General features: G+C 43.4%; 1 protein-coding gene across 5 annotated transcripts in view; it reads right to left on the bottom strand.

Annotated features, from left to right (window-relative positions):
- Positions 1 to 2096: 2096 nt before the first annotated feature.
- Positions 2097 to 12043, bottom strand: part of LOC118517674 — a 99483-nt gene continuing 89536 nt past the window's right edge. For all 5 annotated transcript variants that reach the window (XM_036064068.1, XM_036064069.1, XM_036064067.1 and 2 more), the window contains exons 8-9: positions 11198 to 11334; positions 2097 to 5663 (exon numbers count right to left, since the gene is read on the bottom strand). In XM_036064068.1, coding sequence (XP_035919961.1) covers positions 5536 to 5663; positions 11198 to 11334 — 265 coding nt within the window. In that variant the 3' untranslated portion in view covers positions 2097 to 5535. The remainder of the gene's footprint in view (positions 5664 to 11197; positions 11335 to 12043) is intronic.

Raw genomic sequence — 12043 nt, 5'->3', positions numbered from 1 at the left:
ACAGGCCAAAGAAAGAAAAATAAACATACGCACTTTGGGTGCAGATTACGCTTATAAAATATGCACAGGACGAAGCGCGATTGCATTTTCTAGTATCGTTCAAAAGGGATCGCCCAATTCATCGTACGGTCCGGAAACATAAACAGATAAGCGAACGTCACTTCAATGTTCGGGATACGGATGTTGGTCCCGCACGCATGTGGTGTTTCTCCACTCCGTTGGAAAAATTAGGCGAACCCAGCCCAAGCTGGCTGGCCCACGGTTAAATGCAGGAAACGGTCATCCAGGGAAAAGGTTAACCCGTTTACCCCGAAAGCTGGTCCTTTTTGGTCGTCCTAACACGTCGTCAGCTGATGCGCGAGTCCACCGTAAAAAACTTATCCTGGTCATGCAGGAAACAAAGCTTTACAGTCTGATTCTAGCCTGAGTCAGTTCTGATTTAACGACGTGAAAGAAAACCGTGCGGAGGTTTCAGGATCGACCATTCCTTCGCGTCCTCGGTTCAACAGCGGTTCGTTATCGAACGAACAGTGAATGTAATCCGTCGAGGAAATATATTTTTATTCGGCGCATATGCTGCACAAGTCTTGTACACGTTCTGCGAGGAATGATGAACTCTTGTAGCTCATTTATTTTCTACAAAAAATCCGCTTGAACTGCACAATAGCTTAGTTTCTCCTTCCACGTTTCACTGTGCGGCCGTACTTTTAAGCATTTTTCAAAAACAGCTCTAAAATCACCAAACCCAACCAAATTGCCTCGACCACCGAGTACTCATCGATGATTGATCATGAAATGTTTTCAACAAATTGTCGTAACTAATCTTGTCTACACTTAACTGATCATACTAGACTGCTATTAGCCTGTAATGAGATGAAAACTTAAATCCCAACGAAAATGGCGATTCAGTTGTCGCTATTATCTTACTAAAGTGATACAATATTGATGAATCATTGCAGCTTTGTTGATATTAAATTGTTCATTTTATTCCGGGTAAATATACCCGAATAAATGCGGAATGAAGCGTAAAGTTTTAAATCCCAATTTTGTGGTTACTTCACTATCCTAATCTAGCTTTTGCAGCAGAAGTTCGAACGATGAGGTTCCCAACTTTCCCATGACAACTTTCCAACCTCCTATTGTCTCGTGGGATATTTCGGCTAAGACACCTGTGATTGATTGCCAGAGTTACTGCCACTGGGAAGGAGAAGAAGGTTTCCTAGCTATATGTCATTCTCAAAGGATTTGTCCGTTAATCTGTTTCGAGTTAGGGGTGTAGTGTGGGGTTAGGGGGGAGGCAATCGCGACCGCCGTACCCCATTACCGTACTGTCAGTTGTCTACGCATGTTCGATTTGCTGTCACCGTTGTTGTGAATCGGCAACACAGCTATTCTTAACAGCCCATTGAATTGCGCATAACGGACTTTGCTTTAAGTTCTTCTGACAATAATGTACATAAAGTTTAGAATAATATTACGAAAGGTTTCTTATAATTTAAACCAGTATTGCAGTCGCAAATATTATTCCTCCTAGCTACTGTTTTGGTACTTTACCCTCCAGAGGTCTTAATCTACCATTTCTGATCTCCTTGACTTGATTCATCCATATCTGGAGAAGGAATTAAGCTAACCGTTCCGGTTTAAGAGCCGTTCCGGTTGGGATTTGAAACCGCGATCCCTTCATGTTAACATGCTTGGGCCCGGCACGTCATGCATAGTGAAAGGTGAAGTAGGTTATTTCGGCCGTTGATTAATTTGTTACTTATAAACATATAAGGCAAAAGAATAGCATGTGCGAGAGCCACATTTTTATGTCAAGTACTATCTATTGCCCCGTTGCTGCAATCTGAGGGCAACATGAGGAAAGTATTCTTTCCGCTCAGCTTCGACGGTCAGTGATGGTAGTTTAAGCTTCTCATTTGTCAAGTGTGTTTCAACGTACCATACATCTTATGCTGCGAAGCATATCTTCCGGACATCAAATGGGAATGGTGGATGCAGCAGACGCTCGTCCACTGGTGGATATAGTCGGGAAGGCACGTTTACCACAAAATATTAATGCTGGGGATTTCACCCGATTTTGTTTTTTTTATTGGTGATGTTCGATGTGTAGAATCCTTCAAGCTATAGCTTCGATGTAATAATGATTGTCTCAACAGAGCATCGTCCTTAGAACGGCTTATGCCTTAGTAAACGGTACACATAAATAGTTCATGCATAAATGGAAAAGCTTTTGGCTCCGATTTACTGAAAGCGCACCCTAATGTTATGGTAAGACGTGTTTTTAGTAGCAATATCTACCTGATTATCCAGGAAGTGGCCCTCAAAAAGTGATAGATAATTATTCCTTTTTCCCTTTGCACAGCAGTAGATGCAATGTAAAGGTAAAAACGGAAGAGTACAGCAACGCGAGCCCCAATTAAGCTAATCCGTTGGTAGTTTCAATGAAAAATTACTCTCAATTAGTAGAGCAAAAAGGGAATGGAATGAAAGCGACGACGAATATTAATGAACTAAAGCTTTTTGAAGAATGAGAAGGAGCTATTCGAATTAGCAAACAACACTCAAGCAGAGAGTGGTACCGTTAGGGACAAGTATGAAGTAAGAGAGAGAGAGAGAGAGAATAGAAAAGGCAAAGAGATACTTGGATAGAAAGTGGAAGCTGAAGGAGTAGCAAACATACCAACCTGAATTGTAACCCGATGTAATGAATTAACAGAAGTATTAACATATTCCGACGATTTTTCGTATCTTCCCCGGGTGAAGCCAGCCAGCTAGCCAGAGGAAGAAGGAACGGCCACGATACGCTCGGTGGAGAAAGAAACTACAATCTTATAAAACATTTGCATATTTTTGCATATTTATTTTCCTCTTAATCGTCACTTTTTCTGCTTACGTTTTTGTTTTGGTTTTTGTTGCTCTCCACTTTTCCATCATATCGCGTTTTTGCGCTGGTATTTGCACCAACAAATGACAAATGTTATTCTTCATGCTTCAAATCCTCTTTGTTTGTTTGCGTTGGTTTGAATTTGCTAGTTTATCTATCGTTGTTGAAGTTGTTAATGTTAATGTACATTTATTTATTATTATTCTATACTTGTCGACGATTATCGCCAAAAAAGTTAGCATACATTTTGGTGCGTGTATGTGTGTATTTTTTTGTTTCTTTGTTCTTATTGCAAATGTAGCCAGTACATTGCCATTTATAGCCTGCATGCTTGCTGTTCAGTATTCACTTTACAGGGTTAGGACAGCCAATCGGTCATCGTAAACCTACAGAGTGTTTTTACGAAACAACACCGTAAACCGTAAACCCACAATTTGGCATCGTGAATTTGCCACGTTCAATTTGGAAACATTAATGGGTAACATTCATCCGGACGTTACACAGTTAATATTTTTTAATTAAGCTTAGAGATTTAACAGGATTTTTCCGGAAATTTCCGGAACCACCATCTTAACCATCAAAATCGGCGGGGTCGTCTGAAACCGTCCGGAACCGTCGGAATTGACGAATTCTTGCAACGGGTAATCGGCCAGTATAGGAGAATATGAGCTCATCTTTTGTGATTACGTTTGTTGTGACACATTTGTTATCCTTCAATTTTTCTGTATTTAAATGCATCATCCCCAGCGTCAACGACAAGTTTCCGGCCAACGGTTCCGGCAGTTCCGACGGTTCCGGCGGTTCCGGGCTGTTCCCTTAAACCTACCTTCTGAAACTTGTACCGACTGGAACTCGCTTCAGTTTTTTTTTGCTAAATTCGTCCAAGTCCAAATTGGAACTGGTTTTATGTGAAAATTTGCGGGAAACGGTGCGTTAATCCCCAGTCTATGGCAAAAATTTCACAGTCGCGTTGCATTTTTCATCTATCTCGATGCAACAACCTGTTGTATAGTTGCAACTTTCGCCAAACGAGTTTGCAATATTCCACTGTTCAGTTGAAATATTCTACCAAATTACTCATAAATTCCTTTCGATGATTCAAACCCCTGTAAAGCCCGGAACTGCCCCAACAACACATTTATTATGACCGATGTAATGTTCTCTTCTTCTTCTTCTGTGGCACTACAACCTCGAGAGGTCTCGGCCTGCCATTGCTGGCTTTCTGTGACTTAATTTTACCCGTAGAAAAGTAGTCAGCCTTTCGTACGGGGAGGCGGTCTGGATGGGATTTGAACCCCGGCCCTGCCGTGTGAAGACCGGCGCCGCTGTCGCCTCGGCCACCGGACCGCCCCAATGTTCTCTACGCCATTTTAAAATTTACGATGCCGAATTGCAGGTTTACCAAGTCAAAGTGATAGTTTGTAAAACTAAACATTGAGGCCCATTTTTCGATTATCGATTGGCTGTGTATACCCTGCGTACGTTGAAAATAGATAACACAAAAACGTAACGTAAAACGATTGGTATAACCATTTTAACATACTATGTACACGCCGTGCTTCCCATTTCTTTCAGTTTTTACATATGTCTGTTGGCTGTGTTTCCTGTTCTGTACTGAACCGGAATATGGCAAGTGGCTTCGTTACTGTGTAAATAGCAAGAGAGAGATATTATTGAAATGTTTCATGCGCTGGTTGACTGGTTGGTTATAGACGGTTGGGTTTGGTTTGATTTTTGTTGCCCTTTTTTGCGCTATAAAATATTGTTAGCGGTGTGTTGTGTCTGTGTTATCATTGGCATTGGTTTCCCCCAGCACGACATATCGGAAAGAGTTTAGGTCAACACGGGGAGGATATTTTAGGGATATTTTGTTTTTGAGCTTATAAAATACCTTTTTGCTCCTTAGTGCTTCGGTGTCGCTTTCCCTTGCATGTCATCCTAATTTGTAGAAACGTAAAACCTGTGTTCAAACGTAACAAATGGCAAGAGCATGTACACCGGATAGGATAGGATTTTGTAACAATTCCATAGTTTCTATCTTTCGTTATGTAGTTTCGTTAGTTAGTTGCCCTAAAGCTAGGAATTGTGTAGAATGTCGTATTTAAGTACATCACGATCGTGATGATGTCATACATATATGTCGTTATCAGTGTAGAGCTGTTTACAGCACTTTACCATGAAGGGTTAACATGTCTTTACGATCGAATGCCTCCATGATATGTTATGAAACTTATGGTAACTGCGCGTCGCATCATCTCGCATCCTCACCCGGATCCTTACACTATTTATAATAACAAGGAGTAACACTCCGACTCGAGTTCCATGTACAGCAACTGGTGCGTATGAGAAAGAAAAACCGAACGAACGGAACCTCAACCCAGTCAACCCGATTCCTACATACTATTTCAAAATATAATCTCTTTCTGCATCTGAGCGCTTTGTGCTGTTTTACGTCGGCAGATCCTAATCCTGTTGCATGAATGCATTTTTTTGTTGTTGTTGATAGAAACTTAAATGGTTGGTTTATGTGCAGATTTTGAACGGGTTTAAAGAGCGTGCGTCACACAGCACAGGGTCCCGAGAGCAAGACCACCATCGTGAACGGGTGGATCTGCGCCCCGCTTTACTACGCTACAGCTGACTGACTATTATCTCCCGACGGACAGTTTGAGCAGCAGGAAGAACAGGCTCCTGACCACAAGCCAGATATCCACAGCTTGCAGAATAATTGGAAAGGCACACGATCGCTGATAGATTCCGAAGGGATTGGCGGTGCCTGGAAGGAAGGAACGAACGGGTGAAAGAAACACATTATTGGGAAACCTTATATTATACTTAGTCAAAAACAACAAATTAATTTGGATAATACATAAATTGTGTCGGGAAAGCTCTTGCGAAAATTACGTTATCAATCACATCGCGCGCCCAAAGAGTAGTTGGGCGCCCTTCAACACACACACACACACAGCACTTATGTATTGGGATGGCGTAGGCTCATAAAACTGCCACATCATTCAATTAACTGAACCACGTCCCATTCTCTTTTTCTCTCTCTCACCCGTGCCCAACGCTTGAGGAAAGCACCGTAGCATGAAATTCCCTGGAGCGCAATATTTTTTCACTATAACGCTTAATATGTCTCGTGCGAGACGGTTCCACACTTTTGATCCTTGCTCGTGCTTCCTATTTTGGGGTTTTCCGGTCGGCTTGACTCAGCATTCGGGAGGCAAGAGAATAATTCCAAAAAATAAAGCAAATTTTCACTTATGCGTGAAGGCACGAGAGTGTGTCTCCAGGGGGCGTTGCCCGGTGATGGTGGTGCCACCCGGCTCTGGGCTGGCGTGTGGTTGCGTTTCGTGCGCTTGGGAAATACATCAATTCGAAGGAGGTTCAATCAGATATTTGGTTGCGAAATCAGGGGACCGGCATTGAATCTTATAATTAGAACTGGTGTAGCGTGATAGGTGAGAGATAAGTTTTGTTAGTTTTCGCTTAGCCAAGAGATTGTTTGGAGTTTTGGAGAAGACTGATTGAAAGACTTCTAATTATAATAAAATTTTATTACTGTTATAATTAAATTCTCTCCACTTTGTTTTACGTTGATACCACTTTTTAAAACCGCACCCTAAGCTCTCACACTTTTGCATTGTTATTTTATAACACTTCAGCTCATCACTTTGTTCTTTTGTTTCTTAAAACAAAATAAACAAGTACTACAATTTTACAACATTCGGTGGGCAAAATACCATTTATATACCTTTTAAATAACTATACTCCGGGAATCACTCCCCGTAAGCAATTTAATTTTTGGGTAACCCCCTACCTTAACTTCCTTATCATATCGCTAAGGACGATTTAAAATAGAAAACAATCAAGGCCGATTGAAAAAATATAAGCAAAAAAGTGCACAAAGATCATTGGCCCAAGACTCAAAACATTTTCATATTTAAGCTAGAAAAGTTGTAAATAAGTCAAAATTAATGAACAAAAACTGGAGGTATTGAAAGCTTTAAGCAGAAAAAAACATAAAATCACATCATACGGTCTCAAAGTCCTCTACAAAGTTGATTCTTTGGCACAGGTAACTCTTAAGTTGAATGAGTGAAAATAGTAGGAATAAAACTGGTTTGACGTAGAAATACAAACAATATAGGCCTCGAATTAACAATGCAAAGGGTTGAAAATGCCAGCTCAGCAGGCCCCTTAAATAGGTCCATGTTCTATTACGTACTTGAGCTCACCTTTTGCAACTGAAGTTGATATGGTAAGTTCTCTAAGGATGGTAAGATTGAATCTGTTGGCTAATGACCAGATCCTGAGTAAGAGCCAGCGTGCAAAGCCATGCTAAACAATTTTTTTAAATTATTGACATGACGTAGAAACTGTTTAGGGGCCATGAAAACGAACTTTTTTTATTGTTTACTGCGTCAGGGAGATGGGCTTGCCTGTCTCCTTTTCAAACTGGCGCTAGAGAGAGCCATCCGTGACTCGGAGGTGGAAGCTTCGGGGACCATCTTCTATAAGTCAATCAGGATCCTGACATACGCTGATGACTTAGTCCCAGTACTCACATACGCCTCTGAGACATGGACTCTGTTCAAATCTGACGAAACCCTCTTAGCCGCGTTTGACAGGAAGATGCTAAGAAGGATTTTTGGCCCCGTATGTGTGGAAGAACGATGGAGGAGCCGCTGCAATGACGAGCTCTTCGAGCCCGTCGTGCCACCATCGTGCAGCGAATTAGACTCGCCAAGCTCCGGTGGGCTGGTCACGTCTTGAGAATGACACCAGTTGACCCATCCCGTAAAGTCCTTTTAGGCCGTCCACACGGACAGAGGTGGCGTGGTAGGCCCAAATTGAGATGGAGTGATGGCGTTGATGCGTCCGCCAGAACGGCCGGGATAAAGGATTTGGCATACGCCGTCGTTAAACCGTGAGCGGTATCGTTGCAGCAGGTCAAGACCGCAAAGCGGTTGTAGCGCCTGATAAGTAAGTAAGTAAGCCCAATAGCCGCCGTAATAAGCCACTTTCCTCTATGATAAACTCAGTGTTATAGGCTAACCTGGATCGATAGATCTGTCACAGGAACTGACCGGCAACCGGCAACCGGTTGTTGTGTTAGTCTGATCTTGAGGTTAGCAAACGCACGCACGATTTCCGGCGAGAGAGAAATTAGTGGTCAGAAGCATCCTAGCGTCCGAAGCAGTGAGAGCCTTGTAATATCTCTGTTTTGCTGTGTATAAGCTAGTGATGGGCTGGTCGACCCGAACCCACCGGGTTGAAGCCATCCGCAAGCGACCCAGAGCGGTTCGGGTTGTCATTTAAATTCCAATGAGTTTGATCGACCCGTGGGTGCAACGAGTTCTGGTCGACCTGGACCTGGAGTTCTGGACACGTAAGTGCAACGAGTTTGAGTCGACCCGTGAATTCGGCAAGTACGGTCTAATCCATGGGTGTAAGAAGTTCGGGTCAATTCATAGAACCTGTCGCTAAAGCAAATCGACCCAAACTCGTGGAACCCACGGGTCGACCTAGACTCGTTGCACTCACGTGAAACCCAAAACTACGGATTGAACTCGCGAATACTTTGCTGCATCTACGGGTCGAGTTCGCGTATGTAGGGAAACGAACGGGTTGAACTCGATTCGTAAGGGGACGAAGTGGACGCCGAGGCGATCCGTGAAAAGACCCGTATGACTCATCACTAGTATAAGCCTATCATCCTGTGTGTATTTTCGGTGGATGTAACTAGGTGCGGCTATAGAAACTGGTATCGGTGTATATTACAAATCACACCGGTTATCTCATTCATAAATTAATCCCCATTTTGTAGAGATTGAATTCTCAGGTTCAGATTTAACTTTCCATGAAACCATACTGAACCCATTGCCACAGTTTAAGATATAATATGATAATGAGTTCTTACGGTAGCGCAACAGAACGACCGTTTGATTGCGTTTAGACCATGACCGTTTAGATGCCGCAGCTAAACGATTCAAGACAACAGTTACCGTCCCAACCTTTACCCCCGTGGGGAATTGTCAATGTCAATGAGAATGTAATGAATTTATATGTATGAACATCTCGCTGGCAACCAAAAGGGGGGATATGTTCAGATGAGCGTGATTAGGCTCATTGTACCATTTAGTAGTATGGTGCTAGTTTGCTAATCGCTTTTTCAAACATCCCGCGAAAACGAACGGTCTCGGGAAAGTGGCGGCAGCAAATCTGCCACAACCTTTCCGCGTCCAGCAAATCAAACTTAGTTGGTCGCACTTCCGGCGACCGGCCTTGACTTTGATACAATGTGATTTGGTTGGTGGGTTTGTGTGTGTTGGGATTGGAAAGGAAATTAAATAAGTTTTTAGTAAAAGGGATTATAAGGATCGTCAGCACGGTTGAATGCGTCTTCGTTTGTGGGTATGCCGGGAGCGTAAAAAGTGGACCGCTTTTGGGATTATACCCCTTTTTATCGGCTTTGAGCGGGTTGTGGATCCAGGGGCCATTACAGGGTTTGTCGATGCGAGAAGGACATTGGCAATGGGCTTATGTAAAACCGGGGCAGGCAGGCACTGCTAGTGTTGCCAATAAAGCCAATCCTTGAGGTTTCGCCATTTGCTTTTCGCCGCCACGTCAATAGTCCACCGACGGATCCTAGGGACAACCCAGAGGCTCGGAGGCAGATATTGAAGCAATGGGACACTCTCTCTTTCTCTCTCTCTCTCTCTCTCTCTCTCTCTCTCTCTGTCGCCTCGGTTTATTAACAGGGCGAAGTAAACATTAAATGGAAATCGGTACTAACCGCACAGTTCAAACGGTTTGGATTTGTCGGAGGTATTGAAATTTATCGGCGACCGGCATTCGAAAGCCGGCCACTTTTTAAGGACGAATAGACGAAGGTGCATGTGACTTATGGTCAATGTCATTGGCGTTTCGATCCTTTTGTTTTTGTTCTCCTTCTGTGTCTGGGTAAAATGTTAGGACACTTTGACTCGTCACAAGCACGTGCATCGATCGGTGCGCTCGGAAGAAGAGAAAGAAATCAATAAAGTGGGACAAATGGATTACGTGCAATCGTAACTCATCTCCTCATTCCCGGTTTACGATAACAGTCACAAGCCATGTTGTGTGTCGCCGTATCGTAAACGATCGCTGCAAAACTGTACACAGACAGTACTGCGCACGGGTACACGAGCCAAACCAAAGCCAATCATGTAGGGAACAATAAATGGAAGCATCGATACGGTTATGCGGTGATACGGTGGTCTCCATTATGGGAATCAACATAAAGGTGCCATTTTGGAGAGATGAATTATTGCGAGTAACATTGTAAATCGTGATGTGCTCAAGTGCGGGGCCAAGTGGGACATGAATGCCAGTACATTCATAAAAGGTAGGTGTTCAACCACAAACACCCCATGGAGAGAGAGGGAGAGAAAGAGAGAGACTTCATGGTGGATTTTCGAGGATATTTCAGAGGACAGCTGTGAAAATGGATACTTTTTCTTGCAAATATTAAGCTCCTCGGGTGACATCATTAATACCCAAAAGTGGCGTAGGTAGTTTGTAAGTCTTTGGAGACCGAAGATGAAGATGGCTTTGGTAGAACGCTTTAAAGTACAAATTGTGCGCCAAAGTTTTCACTCCCACGGCCCAGCGATCGGTGTGAGTTTTTTCTTTGGCTTATAGCCCATGTGTTAGCCATTTCATGCTATTCATAGCTCTAGGTTTACCGTAATAGATCGAAATTAATGATGCATGTTAAAAGCTTCCCACGAAAGCTTCCCAGTATGTGTAATATATCAGTCTATTGGCGTGATCCTTCCTACGTCTAATAGCTCTACATCTACACCGCTGCATTGGACTCGTCCTGGCGTGTGTCCTGCTGGTACGAGCACATCACGGATGGACACATTTCCATTCTACGGATTCCCACAGTCCCACAGGCAACGGGCACCGTAGATCGATAATGATATGAAATCCGGTTCGAATGCCAAATCCTTCGGTAAATTAAGCTTTATTTGGCCGCCAGTAAACCCCTCCCTCCCGCACCCGAAAGGAGGAAAAAAGCGTATAAATCCGATCGATGGTCGAACTGACTTGACACTGTTGCTGTTGGGCTTTGGGAAAGCCGGGGCTAGGTCGATCGATGTTGCTCGTTTGCATTACCACCCGCCGGGAGAGAGTAACCCGAATGTAAATTGACTTTAGTTCTCCAGGGCCCCGTACACAGACGAGCGGGAGGGACATTTTGGGGCGACGATGGGTCTGAGATCTGAGACGGGGAAACATCATCTAGTGAATACTTACCGTTGAGCACATGTACGGAGATGGAATAGTGTTGGTTTGGTCCTATCGAACACGTATAGCTGCCCGAGTCTTGCCGATTGACCTTCGCTACGAAGAGCGTCGAGTTGGCTCCTATACTGGTTAAATTCGTTTTTACACTAAAAAGCAAAGTCAGAAAGAAAGCGAGTTGGGTTTATATTAGTCGATGGTCGAACATTTAACAACAATTTAGCAGGGGCAGTAAATAAGCTGAAGATTTCTTGGAATGGACTCTTTTTGTCCGGAGTAATAAGACGCCGAGCTAGCGCGTTTGATGTAAATCGCAACTCTTGACGAACGCACCAAATAAAGGGGTTAGCCAACCGGGCTTTCTACTTTTATTATGATTTAATTGTTTTTCGGGAGCCAGCCTCAGTTTCAAGAAAGGCAGCCTGAGTGCTCATTACGAATTTGATGAATAAATAACGTAGCTTTGCAGCTGATTTTGGGTGAAGCACAGGGACCGTGTCTGTCTGGCCTGGCTGTCTGTCTGTTCCGGATTGACCAGAGGGCGCTCGTTTCTCTGGTTCGAAGCAGCGAATTCAAAGGCAAATTTAAAACGGGAAGGTTAAAGTCGTTGATGCATGTGATGATGGAATGGTAGATAGGATTCTGGCATTCTGGTAACGGGGTTTTGCTAGAACGCTGGTTTTTGTGTGTTTTATCTTCGTTTATCAAACATTTCCATGGAGCGACATGGAAGGCGGAAAAGCAGAAAAAACGCACGCCGTTGTTAAAAGTCGTCGTTCCAGCGATGACATTTTCATGGATTTCTGCACACAGCGCTTTTGATAGTGATGGAGCCAGTAGAGATTTCATCGTACGGTA

This window comes from Anopheles stephensi, chromosome 2 (assembly GCF_013141755.1).
Source record: "Anopheles stephensi strain Indian chromosome 2, UCI_ANSTEP_V1.0, whole genome shotgun sequence".
Taxonomy (NCBI): Eukaryota; Metazoa; Arthropoda; class Insecta; order Diptera; family Culicidae; genus Anopheles; species Anopheles stephensi.
The sequence above is the reverse complement of the archived record's forward strand: the minus strand, read 5'-3'. Positions and strand labels throughout refer to the sequence as shown.